At 38.5% G+C, this 20,107-nt stretch overlaps 1 protein-coding gene across 1 annotated transcript in view; it reads right to left on the reverse strand.

Annotated features, from left to right (window-relative positions):
- Positions 1–13,445, reverse strand: part of LOC141583108 (insulin-like peptide INSL6) — a 29,829-nt gene extending 16,384 nt beyond the window's left edge. Inside the window, exon 1 of the mRNA XM_074392487.1 lies at positions 13,113–13,445. Coding sequence (XP_074248588.1) covers positions 13,113–13,401 — 289 coding nt within the window. The 5' untranslated portion in view covers positions 13,402–13,445. The remainder of the gene's footprint in view (positions 1–13,112) is intronic.
- Positions 13,446–20,107: the final 6,662 nt, after the last annotated feature.

A 20,107-nucleotide genomic window follows, 5' to 3' on the forward strand; every position in this document is an offset into this window, starting at 1 on the left:
TCCTTAAGCTGATAAGCAACTTCAGCAAAGTCTCACAATACAAAATCAATGTGCAAAAACCACAGGGATTCCTATACACCAATAACAGACAAACAGAGAGCCAAATCATGAGTGAACTCCCATTCACAATCACTATAAAGAGAATAAAACACCTAGGAATACAACTAACAAGGGATGTGAAGGAACTCTTCAAGGAGAACTACAAACCACTACTCAAGGAAATAAGAGAGGACACAAACAAATGAAAAAGCATTCCATGCTCATAGTTAGGAAGAATCAATATCATGAAAATAGCCATACTGCCCAATGTAATTTAATAGACTCAATGCTATTCCCATCAAGCTACCACTGACTTTCTTCACAGAATTAGGGGAAAAAGAAAAAAAAAAAAAACAACAAAAACAGCTTAAACCGAAAAAGAGCCTGCATAGCCAAGACAATCCTAACAACAACAACAACAAAAAACAAAGCTGGAGGCATCACACTACCTGACTTCAAACTATACTACAAGGCTATAGTAATCAAAACAGCATGGTACTGGTACCAAAACAGAGATATAAACCAATGGAACAGAGCAGAAGCCTCAGAAATAACACCACACATCTGCAACCACCTGATCTTTGCTAAACCTGACAAAAACAAGCAATGGGGAATGATTCTCTATTTAATAAATGGTGATGGGAAAACTGGCTAGCCATATGCAGAAAGTTGAAACTAGATCCCTTCCTTACACATTATACAAAAATTAACTCCAGATGTATTAAAGATTTAAACATAAGACCTAACACCATAAAAACCCTAGAAGAAAACCTAGGCAATACCATTCAGGACATAGGCATAGGCAAGGACTTCATGACTAAATCATGACTAAAACACCAAAAGCACTGGCAACAAAAGCCAAAATAGACAAATGGGATCTAATTAAACTTAAGAGCTTCTGAACAGCAAAAGAAACTATCATCAGAGTGAACCAGCAACCAATAGAACGGTAAAAAAATTTTTTGCAATCTACCCATCTGACGAAGGGTTAATATCCAGAATCTATGAAGAACCTAAAACAAATTTACAAGAAAAAAAAAATCAAAAAGTGGATGAAGGATATTAACAGACTTTTCAAAAGAAGGCATTTATGCAGCCAACAAACATATGAGAAAAAGCTCATCATCACTGGTCATTAAAGAAATGCATATCAAAACCACATTGAGATACTAACTCACGCCAGTTAGAATGGCAATCATTAAAAAGACAAGACACAACAGATACTGGAGAGGATGTGGAGAAATGGGAACGCTTTTATACTGTTAGTGGGAATGTAAATTAGTTCAACCATTGTGGAAGACAATGTGGCAATTCCTCAAGAACCTAGAAATAGAAATACCATTTCACCCAGCAATCCCATTACTGGATATATACCCAAAGGATTATAAATCATTCTATTATAAAGACATAAGCACACATGTTCACTGTGGCACTGTTTACAACAGCAAAGACTTGGAACCAACCCAAATGCCCATCAATGGTAGACTGGATAAAGAAAATGTGGCACATACACACCATGGAATACTATGCAGCCATAAAAAACGATGAGTTCATGTCTTTTGCAGTGACATGGATGAAGCTGGAAATCATCATTCTCAGCAAACTCACATAAGAACAGAAAACCAACACTGCATGTTCTCACTCATAAGTGGGTGTAAAACAATGAGAACACATGGACACAGGAAGGGGAAATCACACACCAGGGCCTGTCAGGGGATGGGGTCCAGGGGAGGGATAGTAGGAATGGGGGTACTGGGGAGGGATAGCATTAGGAGAAATATCTAATGTAGATGACAGGGGGATGGCCGCAGCAAACCACCATGGCATGTGTATACCTATGTGACAAACCTGCACATTCTGCACATGTACCCCAGAACTTAAAGTATAACAAAAAAAATTTTTTAAAAAGAACTTCTTCACAGCAAAAGAAACTATCATCAGAGTGAACAGATTACCTACAGAGTGGGAGAAAACTCTTGCAATCTATCCATTTAACAAAGGTCTAATATCCAGAATCTACAAGGAACTTAAACAATTTTATAAGAAAAAACAACCCCATTAAAGAATGGGCAGGCCGGGCACAATGGCTCATGCCTGTAGTTCCGGCACTTTGGGAGACCTACATGGGCAGATACCTGAGGTCAGGAGTTCGAGACCAGTCTGGCCAACGTGGTGAAACTCCATCTCTACCAAAAGTACAAAAATTAGCCAGGTGAGGTGGCACATGCATGTAGTCCCAGCTACATGGGAGGCTGAAGCAGAAGAATTGCTCGCACCTGGGAAGCGGCAGTTGCGGTGAGTCGAGATCACACCATTGCACTCCAGTCTGGGTGACAGAGTGAGACTCCATCTCAAAAAAAAAAAAAAAAAGGTGGGCAAAGGACATGAACAGACATTTCTCAAAAGAAGACTTTTGTGCAGTCAACAAGCATTTGAAAAATAGCTCAACACCACTGATTACAGTAATGCAAATCAAAATTACAATGAGATATTATTTCACACCAGTCAGAATGACAAAGTCAAGAAACAATAGATGCTGTTGAGGTTCCAGAGAAATAGGAATTAATTCCCACTGTTGAGGGAATGTAAATTAGTTCAACTATTGTGGAAGGCAGTGTGGCAATTCCTCAAAGATCTAGAACCAGAAATACCATTTGATCCAGTAATCCCATTATTGGATATATACCCAAAGGAATATAAATCATTTCATTACAAGGATACATGCATGAGTATGTTCACTGAAGCACTATTCACAATAGCAAAGACATGAATTCAACCCAATGCCCATCAACAATAGACTGGATATAGAAAATGTGGTACATATATACCATGGAATACTAAGTAGCCATAAAAAGGATTGAGATCATGTCATTTACAGGAAAATGGATGGCACTGGAAGCTGCTATCCTCAGTAAACTAAAGCAGAAACAGAAAACCAAACACCACATGTTCTCACTTGTAAGTGGGAGCTGAACAATGAGATCACATGGACATGGGGAGGGGAACAATACACAATGGGACCTGTCAGAGGGTGGGGTTGGGGAGGGTAAGCACTAAGAAGCATAGCTAATGCATGCTAGGTGATGGGTTGATAGGTACAGCAAACTGCCATGGCACATGTTTAACTATATAACAAACCTGCACATCTCGCTCATGTACCACTGAACTTAAAAATAAATAAATAAAAAAAAAAGAATGAAAGCTTTCATCCCAGAAATGTAAGGATAGGTCAAGATCACAAAATCTATCAATGTACTTTACCATGTTAATAGACTCCCATCCTCACTCACAGTTGGATTTGCTGTCTACTTCAGAAAAAAATGAAGCAATCTGAAGAAAACCTGCACTGACTCCCTTTGCCAATTTATTTTACTCATCTCTTAACACGTACACCCATATACTCTCCCTTTCTATTTCTACAGATGAACTATACACTCTAAATCCAATTTCTATACTTCTGTATTAGATCTCATCTCCTCTTGCCAACTCTAGGATACTACTCCAGTAATCCCTCTCTGTATTCATCAGTTGTTCATTTCTACTGAATCACTCTTATCAGAAAACCTTTTTCTCCCACTTATAAAAACAAACACACACACAAACCCATGCACCCTTTTCTTGGCCTCACTTATCCTGCCAGCTACCATCGTATTTATTTTCTCTTTTGTGTAAAAAAACTCTCTGATAGAGTTTTCTATATTTATTAATTTGTTGTTCTCTCATTGTCTTAAACCAACTCTAATCAGGCTTTTGTTTCAACACTCTACCAAAACTTCTTATGAAGGTCACAAACATATTGCCAACTTCAACAGCCATTTGCATCTTAATTGATTTATCAAATACACCTGTTCCTGATACTCTCCTCATTTGATTTCCACAACATCACAGTCTGTTTTCTTCCTACCTAACTAGTCCATTTTCTATCTCCTTTACAAGTTCTCCCTCCCCAAATTTTTAATGTTGGTGTTTCTGAGGACTCAGTTCTTAGTACTATTTTCTTATCTATACTTATTCTTCTGGTGAGCTCCTCTGTCTTACGGCTCAAAAAATTATGTATCTACTTGTGACTCCTAAACTTCTATCCACAAACAAGTTTACTTTTCAAACTCCAGATTTATAAGCCTTACTCCCTACTCGACATTTCCACATCAGTGTTTCAAATTCAACATTGTTTAAAACTCCACCTAAAGTTTTCCAGTTCAACATGTCTGAAACTGAACTACTGATACTGTCTTCCAAACGTGTTCCACTTGAGGCCTTTCCTATCTCATGTATGACAATCCCATCCTTCCAGGTGTTCCACATACAAAACTTTAGAATCAACAATGTTTTGGAGTCGTTCTTGATTTCTTTTTTTCTCATATCTCACATCAAATATGCTCATGTATAACTAGAATATAACAGTTTTCACACCTACGCTTTTATCATCCTCATCTAAGACCCACCCTAACAGGTCTGTTTCTGCTCTTATTTCTCTACAGTCTATTCTCATCCACTTAAAATGTCAATTATGTCACCTCTCTGCTCAAAAATCTTAATGACTTCCTTCATCACTCAAAAACAAAGTCTTTAAAATGGTCTAAAACAGGGGGTCCCCAACCCCTGGGGACCTAACTTGTTTATGACCTGTTAGGAATGAGGCCACACAGCAGGAGGTAAGCAGTGGGCAGGGGAGCAAGCAAAGCTTCATCTGTATTTACAGCTGCTCCCACTGCTAGCATTACCATCTCAGCTCCGCCTCCAGTCAGAACAGGGGCAGCATTAGATTGTTACAGAAGTGTGAACCCTATTGTGAATTGCACATGTGAGGGATCTAGGTGGCATGCTCCTTATGAGAATCTAATGCCTGATGATCTGTCACTATTTCCCATTGCCCCCAGATGGGACCAACTAGTTTAAGGAAAACAAGCTCAGGGATCCCACTGATTCCACATTATGGTGAGCTGTATAATTATTTCATTATACATTGCATTTAATAGTAATAAAGTTCACAATAAATGTAATGTGCTTGAATCATGTGAAATCCTTGCTCTGTTTGACTCCCTTATTTTGTTTTGTTTTTCATTTTTCTTTCTGCAGCTTTTACTACCTTCTAATATTTACTCATGTTTATTACTTAAGCAAGCCCTATGAAGTCTTCAATCTTTGTCTGGTTTATCCATTGATATATTCCCAAGATTCTAAAATTGTGCCTGGGTGCTTAGTGGGTACCCAATAAGTACTTGCTTAATTAATAAAAGAAAAAATCATAAGACTAGGCAAAAGGATGCTAAAAGAAGACCTTAATAATGTTCAGCCCTATTTACAATGATTAAAAAAATTAAAAAAATTTTAAAAAAAAAACCTCTTAGCAAGCTTCCTTATCTTAGTGAAGATTATACAGCATAAACCTACAAGCAACATACCTAATGGAGATATTTAAATGCATGCCCTTTAAGCTTGGGAACAAGACAAGACAACAAGTCTCACTATCACCGTTAGTTAATACAGGTAGAGGACCTGGTCTATGTCATATAAAAAGCAAAAAAAAAAAAAAAAAAAAAAAAAAAAAAAGAATGGTATGAGTTTAAAAAGAAAGTGATAAAACTATCATTTTCAAATGATAAAAACCCTACAGAATCAACAAACTATTATAACTATGAAGAGAGTTCAGCATGGTTTCTGGATAAAGAGAAACCTATAAAAGTAAACTGCAACTGGGTATGGTAGCTCACACCTGTAATCCCAGCACTTTGGGAGGCCAAGGTGGATGGATCATGAGGTCAGGAGTTTGAGACCAGCCTAACCAACATGGTGAAACCCTGTCTCTACTAAAAATACAAAAGTTAGCCAGGTGTGGGGGCCCGCACCTGTAATCCCAGCTACTCAGGAGGCTGAGATAGAAGAATCATTTGAACCCAGGAGGTCGAGGTTGCAGTGAGCTGAGATCGCACCACTGCACTCCTGCCTGGACGACAGAGTGAGACTCTGTCTCCAAAAAAAGAAAATTGCATTTCTCTACCCAAGTCACTATTAAATATAATTCACAGGTATTTACAAAACAAAACAAAAAAAGTATTAAGCATTGACTTAACAAACAATATAGTAAGTTTCCATAAAGAAAACTTTAAAATCCTAATAATAGAATGTAAGTAATTTCATGACTTTGATTAGGATGACTTTATGTAATAAAGAGGTAAACAGGGGCTTTGGGTGGACAAGATGACCAATTAGATGCAGCTGTGATTTGTGGCACTCAGGGAGAGGAATAAAAGGGGTGAGTGAATTCAGTACCTTCAACTGAAATATCCAGGTTCTCATACTGGGTCTGGCAAGGCAAACAACTTGACCCATACAGCATGAAGAAATGCAGGGTAGGGCAATGGTCCACCAGGGAACAGCAGGGAGCCAAAGGAACCACCAACCCCAGCCAAGGGAAGTGGTGAGTGACTGTGTGACCCCACCTGGGAAACAATGTTTCTCCCAGATATCTCTGAAACCCAGATCAGGAAATCCTATCTTTGATCCCTGATCTTTGCAGATAAGGAGATCCCATTGTGAGCCCATAACTCTACCTCTAGGGCCTTGGGTTTAATACACAGAGCTGTGTGGAGTCTCAGTAGAGCAGATGCTCACACACACAGAGATCCAGGAGTTTTACAGACTCCAGCCCCAGGATCCCAGCAAAGCAGGAGATATGACAATGCATATCCCAAGCAAGAGGGCTGTACGTCCCACTTCCACAGCACCTCACAAGTTAAGACCTACTGACTTGGAATTCCAGCCAGCCAGGGCAAAAGCTGGAGTCTGCCTGAAACAGATGCAGTTCCTGGGAGGAGGGGCAGCCGCCATCTCTGGCACAGGTCAACTCAGCTGTTCCAGCCTCCCAGCTTTGGAAAATCGAAACAGTCTGGAGGAGGAAGGGTTCCCCACAACACAACACTGCTGCCGTGCTCGCTCTGTACTGCTACTTAGGCAGACTATGGCCAGACTGCTTCTTTAGGCAGGATCCTGATCCTCACTGAGCCATTACTCCTCACTGAGCTATTACTCCTCACTGGGCAGGACCTCCATGTGGGGGTTCCAGCCACTCTAGCCAGGGTTATACAGACAAAGCTCTGATTCCACTCTGGGACAAAGCTACTGTGGGGAGGGGCAACCACCACCTCTGTGGTTCTCTGCATCATGCTACTGAACTTCAAACTACAAGGCTACAGTAACCAAAGCAGCTTGGTACTGGTACAAGAACAGACACATAGGCCAATGGAACAGAAGAGAAAACTCAGAAATAAGACCACACACCACACACCTACAACCATACAATCCTAGATAAACCTGACGAAAACAAGCAATGAAGGAAGAATTCCCTATTTATTAAACAGTGCTGGAAGAATTGGCTAGCTGTAAGCTCAAAATTGAAACCAGACCCCTTCCTTACACCCTACACAAAAATTAACTCAAAATGGATTAAAGACTTATGTAAAACCCAAAACTATAAAAACCCTAGAAGAAAATCTAGGCAATATCATTCAAGACACAGGCACAGGCAAAGATTTCATGACAAAAACATCAAAAGCAATTGCAACGAAAGCAAAAATTGACAAATGGGATTTAATTAAACTAAAAAATTTCTGCACAGCAAAAAAAAACCATCACCAAAATGAACAGACAACCTATAGAATGGGAGAAAATTTCTGCAATCTATTCAGCTGACAACAGTCTAACATCCAGCATCTATAAATAACTTAAATTTACAAGAAAAAAAACGTTAAAAACTGGGCAAAGGACATGAACAGAAACTTCTCAAAGGAAGACATACATGTGGCCAACAAACATGAAAAATAGTTCAACATCACTGATTATTAGAGAAATAAATCAAAATTACAATGAGATACCATCTCATGCCAGTCGGAATGACTATTATTGAAGTTAAAAAGCAACAGATGCTGGAAAGGTTGTGGAAAAAAAGGAACACTTTTACACCTCTGGTGTGATTCAAATATTGTGGAAGACAGTGTGGTGATTCCTCAAAGACCTAGAGGCAGAAGTACCATTTGACCCAGAAATCCATTACTGGGTATATACCCAAAGGAATGTAAAACATTCTATTATAAAGATACATGCAAGCATATATGTTCACTGCAGCACTATTCACAATAACAAAGTCATGGAATCAACCTAAATGCCCACTAATGATAGACTGGATAAGAAAATTTGGTACATATACACCATGGGATACTATGTAGCCATAAAAAAGAATGAGATCATGTCCTTTGCAGGGACATGGATGGAGTCGGAAACAATCATCCTCAACAAACTAATGCAAGAATGGAAAACCAAACACCATATGTTCTCACTTATAAGGGGGAGCTGAATGATGAGAACACATGGACACATGCGGAGCAACAACACACACTGGGGCCTGCCGGACAGAGGGCCTGGGGGAAGGGAGAGTATCAGGAGGAACAGCTAATGGATGCTGGGCTTAATACCTAGGTGATAGGATGATCTGTGCAGCAAACCACCATTGCACACATTTACCCATGTAACAAACCTGCATATCCTGCACATGTACCCTTGAACTTAAAAGTTGAAGGAAAAAAAGATGTCAGTCCTCTTCAGATTAATGTATATATTCCATGCATCCCAATTAAAATTCCATGTGGATTTTTAAAAAAGAAATTCAATAAGCATACTTTTAAATATATATGAAAGAATAAAGGTTGAAGATTAGCTTAGTCAATCTTAGAGGGAAAAAAAATAAACACTGAAGACTTGTCCTGCCAGATAAACCCTATAGAGTGATAGTATCAAAAATAGTAATGATACAAGGTCAAATAAATGACCAATTAAATAAAATAGGAAGCTCAAACTTATCAATAAAGGTTATTCCACAAATTAGTGACAAAAACAATTAATTAGTAGAAAAGGTTCAGAAAACTAGCTCCCTATGTAGAGAAAAATAAGACTTATTGAGAAACTGGGATAATATTCCTCCCTAGACCAGAATTAAAAATTGGCCTAAGAAGAATTAAGGACTTAATGTGAAAAGTAAAACTGTAAAGTTAACAGAGGTACAGAAAAGGACCTCTAATACGTAAGGCAAAACACTTACTGCCTAATTATAGAAAAGTTAAGGCTTTCTGTCAAGCAACACCAATAGACAGATGTCAAAATGAGAGAACATATTTGTGACATCTAAAACCATCAACTAGTTATTATTGTATCTATATTTCATTAACTCCTACAAATCAATTGGAAAATAACAATTCCAACAAGAATTAGGCAAAAAATACATAAACAGGAAATTTTAAGAGAAAATCCAAAAGGCTAACATATATATGAAAAGGTGTTCAGACACAGAGCAAGTTAAAATAAAAATACAATGCCATTTTACACCTATTACCCTGATGAAAGTTAATAACTGTATAATGCTAATTGCTGGCATAGGACAAAGGATTGGTGTAGTCATTCTGAAGAGTAATCTGACACTCTTCAAGCAAATTAAACATACACGTACATCATGACATAGCAATTCCACTTTAGGTGCGTATTCCAGAAACAATTCCAGGTCCACAAGGGGACACATACAGTGATGTTCATGGCTGTATTATTTATAATGGCAGGAGTTCAGGGCTATATAGTTTATGTGTTCATAACTGAATAAATCAGTAAAATGTTAGGAATGTACATGAATATTATGCCGTAGTTAGAAGCAATGGACTAAATGTTCACATGGCAACAATAAGATACAGATCTTAAATGCCATTTAGATATATCTTAAAAACATATGCACAGGAAAGAATGCATAATTTGCAAAAACTTATACTAAAAATATATAATAAACACATTACAACAACTGCCTATGAGAGGAAGAGAATGGGAGTGGAGGAAGGGGAATAGTGAGGACAATCATCTTCTGTAAATTACAATTATGTTTATTATTTATTTTACTATTCTGTAGGCTTCATGAAAGTAGGAGCCTTCATTGTTTACTCTGACATCCCAAGCACCAAGAAGAATGACTAACACATAACAGGTACTCAAATTTTGTTGAACTAATGTATAAAGAGAAGGGTCCTTTACAGACTAGCTATGATGATATCTGAAACATAAACAAACAAACAAAAACACAATATATGAAATGAAGACCTAGAATATGGGAATATGATTAATCTAACTGGAATAGGGGTTATGGATTATGAAAAGTTGATTTTGAAACATTAATGATTTCACCCGGCACTACTATCTGGGAAGCACAATGTTCAGTCATAATTTAGAAATATGATGTCAACTTCATCTTGCCACATTCTAGGGTAGGTCTTGGAGATACTGTCTACACCTTCAGGATCCGTTAACAAGAAGCACATAATTATAGATTCAAGTTATGTATGAGTAACTTTGAAAAAAGGCATTTTTAAACAGCAGTGTACCAAATTATATTTTTCTATGTCAGACTCAACTAGATCATCAGGATATTAACATTTCAGACAACTGACTTGATCTAACACAACTTGTCCTGTTGGTAAAAGTGAAATAAAAAGTAATCAACTTTTCAGCCACATTTGTATATAAAAATGATGGCATAATTATGTATTCTATATTAGAAACACACACATCTCTGCAACTTGTAAATTATTTTCTGGAAATTAACAGGACAGAATAAATGTCATCTTCCCTTATAGATTAATAATTTTAAAAACTGTAATACAATGCATATTGATAACCTAACCCATTTTTCCATCCTCTACATATTTCAATATAACTGTGGGTTTAGTGCTACGTAATATTTCCATTTCAGCAAACTGTCCTTTAGTTTCCCTAGTAACAGGTTTCGTGGTATAATAACTTTCAAATATTGTCAGATATATTTTTATTTTCTATAAGTCTTGCTTCATTGCAGCTCCCTGCTCATTGAATTAATGACATTTATTCTTCCAGGGAAGTGTGAATAACACCTACAATAAAGGAATCGTTAATCAGCTGAGTTTTAAGGTTCAATGTTTTTATTAAGGAAATTGTCTGTAGAGCAGATTTTGAGAAAAGGCATTTCAACCTTTCTTTAACAACCTCAAGCTTGGAGGTCTGAAAACAAAATTTTGACTGTAGTATTATAGCATAGGTAGAGAGGGCACAGTATTTGATGTGAGAGAAATGCCCACCCAATATGAAACAGAAAGGGAAGGCTCTCCTTGCACTCCTGGGAGAAAAGAATAAGAAAGAGGAGTTTAAAAAGAGAGAGAGATGGGCCGGGTGTGGTGGCTCAAGCCTGTAATCCCAGCACTTTGGGAGGCCAAGGAGGACAGATTGTGAGGTCAGGAGTTTGAGACCAGCCTGGCCAATATGGTGAAACCCTGTCTTTACTAAAAATACAAAAATTAGCCAGGTGTGGTGGCGTGTGCCTGTAATCCCAGCTATTCAGGAGGCTGAGGCAGGGGAATCACTAGAACCCAGGAAGCAGAGGTTGCAGTGAGCAGAGATAGCGCCACTGTTCTACAGCCTGGGCTACAGAGTGAGACTCAGTCTCAAAAAAAAAAAAAAAAAAAAAAAAAAAGACAGTAAGCTGGATCTTCTTACTCAGAAGTGTGGGCCACTACCTAGCAGCATCAGCATCACCTGGGAGCTAGTTAAAAATGAAAAATCTCAGCCCGCACCCCAGAGGTCTAACAACTCAGAGTCTGTAAGTTAACAGGATTCCCAAGTGATTCATATGCAAATTAAAATATGAAAGTCACTGAACTAAAGCACAAGTAGAAGACTGTGAGAGACACTTCCTTCACCGTAAGAGAAGGACAAGATGAGGTTTTATGTGGGTTGATTTGAAAATGATCAAAATCACAGGCTCATGGTTTCCGTCTTTAAAAGTTTCATTCTCTTAGCAACAGTGATTTTATAAATTCTATTCATTCATTCCAAAAATGTTAATGAGTGCCTACAATGTGAACTGTTTGACTTTTTTCAATACTCTACATTAGGGTCTCTTTTTGGCATGATAGTTTACTCAGTTCTTTAATTTCAGAAATCTTCACTTTTCCAAGTTTTGTCCAAATCAAATCAACCAAATTACTGTAAAAGGCAATAGTTTTCTTCCTATGGATAGACTATAAACAAAGTGCAATTTCTTTTAAAATGGCAAATCATATTGGGACTAAAATGTGTTAGTCACAAAATGTAAAACCATACCAATGAACATGTAAAATTATACCTATGAGTATGAAACAAGAATATTCTTCCTTCAGACTGCTTGAAAATATTAAGTATAAATTCAATACAATAAACGCATGCTGTGTACTAGACCGTCTGCTAGGCATTTCAGACAAAAATATGCATGAAATAGTCCCTAGACAGTCCCTATAACATGGTGTGGTATACAGGGCTGACTTTATGGGACTGAAACCTGTGCAGTCACACAGGCCTTGCATTTGGTTAAATGTTCTATTGTAGTCGAAATTCTCAATAAATTCACCTCTGAAACTGTAAGTGAATGAAGTACAAGTACGTGAACTTTTAAATGAAGCCTGATAGGAGAATGGACCAGGCCTATCTTCTGGTACATCAGCAGGGGATACGAACAAGAAAGGAAAAAAGCTTTCTATTTTGTTACCTTCATTTTAATGGCCCTTTCCTGCTTTTTTGAACAAGGTACTCTGCATTTTTATCTTGTTAAAGGTTGGGCTGATTCTGTAGCCAGTGACGATAGTTAATAGAACTATGTGCTAGATACTGTGAAAGGACAACGTAGCTATTGGCTATGAAAAGGTCAATAATGACTTCACAAGGAAAATGATATTTAGGGTGGGCTTTGAAGGTCAAAACGGAGTTTGCCAGATGACAAGGGCACTCCAGAAAGGAACAACATTCTTACATAAATATGTAGACTTACAGATGTACACGTATTTCCACTTAAGTTCCTCTAAGTTTAAAAAAAAAAAAAAGTGCTTCATTGAAGTTTTCTATATTTTCATTACACTGCTTTTTTACAATCTTTCTAAAAGCCATGTACTAGGCAGAAGTTCCACTTCCTGGGGAAGCTTACCTCCTGGCAGAGCAAATGCAGGAATAAGACGTTAACAAACATAACTTCAGATTTTTACCTGGATTTGTGCCTCTACTCCAGACTGGAAAAGCGGTTTGGGGGCTTTCGAACCGGTCAGGGATGAAAGCTTCGACCTTCTCCGGGGCCTTGGCAATCACCCGTCCGAAAGGGGTTTCCTCCTCGGAATGGAACTGGCTCCAGTTGGCGTGGCCACAGAGGTTTTCTATTTCTTTCACTAAGTACCTGCCGCACAGCTTCCTAGCACTGCTGATGTCGCTCACTTCACCAGAAAACCTAACCAGCAGGAGTCCAAGCCACAGCAGGCACAAGCAGAGAAGCCGCGGCATCCCTGCGACGCCAGGCGAATCCTCCGTGCCCTGCAATGGCGGTCGGCCTGCCCAAAGGCCTGTCTGCGCCTGCGCCAAGCTGAGCGCACAAACCTGTGGAATTCCCAGCGCGTGGAGGCCTCGCGAGAACGTCAAGGGCAGACGTGCTGGCTGCGTCAAGGTTTTCGCACCTGCCCTAGGATCTCAGGTGGTCGAAGGTGGCAGGCCCTGCCTCCTAAAATGAAAGCCAAAGATCCCCTCACTATCCCGCCAGCCCCCCGACTTTGATTCATTTTTCTCTCCTTCCTCACTAGGAGATTCCTTACCAAGCGTGAGGACACAGGATCCCTGTTATTTACAACGTAGATTAAAAGGTGTTGGTCCCTCCACCTGGAATGTGTTTCCCGTTCTTGATTGCCAGGTTGTTAATGAAGCTTCGTCTCCCTCACAGAAACCCTCTCTCCTCTCTTTCGCGGTGTTAATCGACCTGTTTCCATTTGTGGGCGCGTAACCTCTTTCCTGAGACCCCCTGCTTCGTGAAGGCAGGGCCGGCGTCTGTTCTTGCTTTACACTGTACCCCGGTATATAGGGCTGACCTTATGGGACTGAAACCTGTGCAGTCACACAGCTGCTGTTATTAGTATGCCGGCGTGGAAGGATGTACTACTGGCCACCAGAGGGCATTCGGGGACGGTCTCAGGAATAGTCAGCTTTAGGATGCTGAAGCTACAGGTGCCAGCTTATCAGTGATCTCAGCATTTCCCTATACAATTTAATTTTTTCCCCCTTTTCTGTTGTTTGACTCTAAGTCTTTTTTTCATGTTCCATTTCCCCACCTTTTCCCTGCTTCCCAGTCGCATCCATGGATGCTGTTAACTATCGATTGGATTTTTTAAATGGTTGATATAATATAGATTAGTAAAATTTCATTACCTTCCTTGAAAAACAACTCATGTCCATACTATAGTGAGCCACGAGTCCTAGTCAGAACTTTTATCAGGTAAAGCCTTTGAGAAAGGAAAATATTCATCATACTGGAGATGAATGTAAGTAAGCCTTGGGGTAAACACAAGGCAAAACCTGTAGTAGATATATAAAAGATAAAAAAGAAGAAATGAAAACATATCACTACGGGAAATCACCTAACCACAAAGAGAGCAAGAGAAAAAGAAAAGAACAAAGAACCTACAAAAAAACCACTAAACAATTAACAAAATGATAGTAGTATATTCTAACCCATCATTAACTACTTTAAATGTAAATGGATTATGTTCTGTAGTCAAAAGACAGGGCTGAATGGATTTAAAAAAAAAAAAGACTATATACTGCCTATAAGAGACTCATTTTACTTCTAAGGACACACATAGACTGAAAAGGAAGGGATGGGAAAAGATAATTCCATGCAAAAGAAAACTACAAGCAGAGGTAGCTATATTTATAACACAAAATAGACTTTAAGTCAACAACTATAAAAAGAGACAAAGTCTTATTAATGATAAAGGGATTACTTCATCAAGAAATTATTGCAAATGTAAATGTATATGCACCCAACATTCAAAGTACCTAGATATATAGGGGAAATATTAATAAATCTGAAGGGAGAGAGACTGCAATAAAATAAGAGTAGGAGACTTCTATACTCCACTTTTAACATGGGACAGATCAGCTAGACGAAAAATCAAGAAGGAAACTTTGGATTTGAACTATACTTTAGTCCAAGTGGAGTTAACACATATTTATGGAACATTCCATCCAGCAGCAACAGAATACACATTTCAATAACAGCAAGTTACAAATAAAAAGTTCAAACTTTTGGCACCAGCAATAGGAGAGTACCGACTGAGTGTGGGCAGCCAATGAGATTTCAAAGCAGGGCCCTGGGAGCAGTGATTCTGACTGGCTATCAGCTTGAGGGCAACCAATAAAAAGTACAGAACTAGTCAGGAGTAGGAACTCTCACCTGGCAGTCCTTCAGGTCCCAGTACCTGCTTTTTTACAATCCTTCTAAAAGCCATGTACTAGGATATTGAAGATCCTGCATATTGAAGATATTGAAGATCCTCCTTTAAGTTTTCTTGCAAAACACCTCAAAGTCATTCACAACTGTGTTGTTACATGATCATTTAGGAAGGCATTTCATTGAGCTGGCTTTGTTCTGCATGGTTAACTGGCTCAGTAGCACCCAGACTCTTAGCAGATTGTACAAGAACAGACTGAGTTTCCTGGGCCTAGACTCTGAAACTTCAGCCTTTTTCTGGGAACTGCTGCTGTTACCTACCAAGCTGTGTGTGTGTGTGTGTGTGTGTGTGTGTGTGTGTGTGTGTGTGCGTGATGCTGCTCTCTCTTCCTGGCTCAACTGGGCTTTTATATACTTTGGTCCGTCACTAAACTTGAGTCAGTGATTCCAGCACCAGTCCTTTCCCTCCTTGCCTTCTTAGAATTTTTTCCTCAGCTCTTGTTCACCTTCCAAACTCCAGCCTCAAATCCACCCCCCCACCTTATTACAACACTTCTTACTAATTACCATAATTCCTTTTACCAAGTTTATTATGCCTATTGAGAAAATTATAAGACATACTAAAAGGCAAATACATTGTTGAACTAACATAGCATTCATTAGAATTCAACCCAGTGTGATAAGAAATTGGAATTAACAATGGGGAATTAAAAAAAAAATTCACCTCCATTTTCTCAATGTGAACAACTGGAAGTTTGAAGTAACTACAATTAATATTTTATGGATGCTAATAAATAAAGTAGACAGCATTCATGTCTGTCATTACCTATCTGTTATATGCATAACAGATAGGTAATAAAAGCAGAGAGATAGAAATTCTAAGAAAAAAAGACAGAATGAAATTCTAGGCATTAAAAACACTATGAAAGAAAAGGAGAATGTTTTTGATGGCTCACAGTAGACTGAAGATGGCTGGAGAAAGTTTTTCTGACCTTGAGTATGTCTTTACAGAAAATTTAAAGACTGAAGAGCAAGGAGAAAAAAGTTGGAAAAAAAAATGGAACAGACTATCCTGCGTCTACGTGACAACTGTAAAAGGTGTAACTTTTGCTTAATAAGAATATCAGAAGACAAATTAAAAGAAAATGAGAAGAAATATTTGAAGCAAGAATGACTAAAAATTCCCCAAATTAATGTTAGACACCAAACCATTGATCTACGGATCTCAGAGAGCAACATGCAAAATAAATTTTAAAATGCTACACCTGGGTGCATTATATTTAAATTATGGAAACAATGATAAAGAAAAACTTTTGAAAATGTCTGGTGGGGGGATAAAACCTTACCTTCTAGAGGAGGAAATAAAAGAATTATATCCACCTTATCTGCAGAAGCCATGCTAGCAAGAAGAAAGTGAAATGAAATATAAAAAGTGTTGGGAGGAAAAAATCAATCATCTAGAATTCAGGAACCTATGGATTATCTTTCAAAAGTGAAGGAGAAATAAAGACTTTCTCAGATGAACAAAAATTGAGAGAATTTGTTGCTATTAGAACTTTCTTGAATTAAATATTAAAAGATATTCTTCAGGTTTTTTTTTTTTTTCCAAGAAGGCAAGATAGAGGCTTTGCCAACTTGCTGCACCTGCTTGGAAATAGCAGAATAGTTTGTAGAGGTTCACACTGTGAACTTTTATACAAGAAGGAGCTTGTCAGTTCAACAGAAAAATGAAAGAAAACTTCAGATACTGGAAAAAATAAAGCAAGCAGAAGCCTACATGGTGGGGTCCAGTGGAAAACTACGCATGAATCCACAGTACATGATATGGGGAGACAGTATCTCCTTGATACCCATTCCCACTGAAGAGCCAGGAAATCCAGGCCATGAGAGAGATCCTTGACCCTATCAGGCCCTGAATATGACTTTGGGAGCAATTGGGAGACTATAAGAAGGAATTGCCCTCTGATGTGCTCTTCAGGTTCTCCCAGATATGCACAGCAATAGAAGGATGCCATTCCTGAACATAGCTCATAGACGAATTCACAGTAACCTTCCAGCTGGCAGGGGCAGCAGTCACTGGTTTGGAGAGTCTCAGGAGGGCATTTGGCAATTTGGTTTAAAGCAGGGGAGGGTTCCCTATAGCCAGAACTGAGATACATGTGTGGCATGGGCCCCAGCTGCATAGACTCCAATTGGCAAACTCCTCACTCCTTAATGGGACCAGAGCAGATGGATATTTGCCTAGGAGGTGTGGTATTGGGCTAGGCAGTGAGTTTTATGGCCTGAGACAGTAGTTTTGCTGACTGAAACCAAACTGCGTCTGACTTGGTTAATGGTCCAGACTTGGTGCTGACGTTGAGCCATGAGCCAAGCGAGACCTGCTGAGTCTGAAGCTTGAGAACACTGCCACTTTCTAGGCTGTTCAGGTGGAGCTGCACCTCCTTCCTATGTCTTTGGCACAGCAGCAATTGCTCCATTCCTTGCTGGGTGCTTTTCTGGAGGCCTGAGGACTGCCTAACAAACCCCATTGGGACCAGTGCTTGTGCCTACCTCTAGGAGGCCTGAGTGTGAACTTACCTGGCCCACCTTTCCCAGCTTTCCCTTCTCTGCCTAAGAAGCAGAGTGCAGAACACAGACCACTGAGAGTTCTACAGCCTATTCCATCCTCCGGGACACCCAAATTCTTCTCCTATTTAACAAAGATAAAACGTAAACCCTACTGCTCCCACAGCAGCTGGCTGTCACCAGCAAGTGCCATCTATTGGCCTGGAGGTCGACCCAAACAGCTCATTACAACATCTGCTGACACAAATGCATAGTGCTTGGGAAGAAGATGAGCATCTTGCAACCTCTGCTACTACTATCAGCCATGCTACCCTGGCTATCTAGGAGGCTGTGAGCCTGCTCACCTGATCAGTACACCACTATTACAACCAGCATTTGAGAAGGCCACCACACTAAGGCTGTTTATAAGCAAGTAAATCATACAGTCTTCACTAAACATGCCTAGAAGCAAAGCCAAATGCACTACTCAACCAATATTATAGTTATATCCTGAAGTGAAAAAAAAGAGTCCTACTCTAATGAAAGTAACTTCAAATATAAGAAGAAGTAACTGTTTCTCTAGATGTGATGAAATCAGCATAATAATACTGGAAATATGAAAAAGCAGAGTATCTTGACACCCTCAAAGGAGTACAGTAATTCTCCAGTAATGAATCCTAACCAAAATGGAATATTCAAAATACCAGGTAAGTAACGCAGAAGTTATTTTTAAAGAAACTCAATGAGTTCCAAGAGAAATCTAAAAATCAATAAAAAGAAATCAGAAAATCAATCAATGAGACTATATAAGGTGACCAAACTTACCAATCATTGGTACGCCTCTGAGAGAGAAGTTAAAGCAAAATGTTTAGAAAACCTATTTAGGAAAATAATTGACAAAAACTTGCCTATTCTAGCAAAAGATTGAGACATCCAGGTATAAGAGGCCAAATAACACTAAAAAAAATACATACATTTCAAGATAGACTTTATGAGATATATTCATCAGACTGTCTAAAGTCCATGTGAATAATAAAATTCTAAAATCAGTGAGAGAAAAGCATCTAGTCACATAAAAAGAAAACCCTATCAAACAGTGAACTTTTTAGCTGAAAGCTTACAAGCCAGAAGAGATTGGGATTTTCACAGTGTTTAAGGAAAAACATGTCAATTATGAATTTTATGTCCTGCCAGAATAAGCTTCATATATGAAGAAGAAATAAAGTATTTCCCAGATAAGCAAACAGTGACAGAATTCACCACTGGACCAGAAATGCTCAAAGGATCTCTAAACATAGAAGTGAAAGGTCATCATTCACCATCATAAAACACATGCAAGTAAAGACTCATAGGACTTTAAAAAACAATTACACAAAGGAGGAAGAGAAATAAATCAAATGGAAACATGAAAGAACTCCAAGCTACAAACAGATAGGAGGGGAAAAAAGCAAAAAAAAAAAAAAAATATACAGAACAATTAGGTAACGATTAACATTACGAAGGAATAAAATCGCACATACCAGTATTAACCTTGAATGTAAATGAATTAAATGTTCCACTTAAAAGATACAGATTGGCAAAATGGATTTAAAAATATGAAACACCTATGTTCTCCTTACAAGAAATTGACCTTACTGGTCAACTTATAGATGAAAGGCAAAGGAGTGGTTAAAAGATACTTCACACAAACAGAAACAAAAGCAAGCAGTAGTAGTTATACTTATATTAAATAAAACAGACTTTATATCAAAACAGTTAAAAAAAAAAAAAAGACAAAGGTAGGGAAAAAAAAAATCATTGGCAAAGTTAATCAAGGAAACCTGAGAACAAAGCCAGTATTTTAGGTAAAAATGGGATCCTTAATTTCTGAAAAACTGAGTTCCTTTTGGCTTACACACTCAGCATGGGAAGCAGTGAAGCCTTACAGAAATAACAAAATCTTACTAAAGGTAACTTACAGCGGAATGTTCTAAATAAAATACAACACACTGAAGTGCATTTAAAAATGAGGGCTTTCCAAAATTTAGACTGCTAATCTTTCAGCTTAGTTACCAACCTAATACAAAGGAAAGAGACTGTAGCACCAATTGGCTTACTTTGGATAAATAATGAGATACATTTTACCTGAGTAAAGGATGGGATTGGGTTAGAGGCCCTCCCCTCAGTAAAGACCCTCTTGGTTAAAAAATGGATTAGAGAGGACAGAGCCCAACCCCAGGCAAGTTT

The sequence above is a fragment of the Saimiri boliviensis genome (assembly GCF_048565385.1).
Source record: "Saimiri boliviensis isolate mSaiBol1 chromosome 2 unlocalized genomic scaffold, mSaiBol1.pri SUPER_2_unloc_4, whole genome shotgun sequence".
NCBI classification, from domain to species: Eukaryota; Metazoa; Chordata; class Mammalia; order Primates; family Cebidae; genus Saimiri; species Saimiri boliviensis.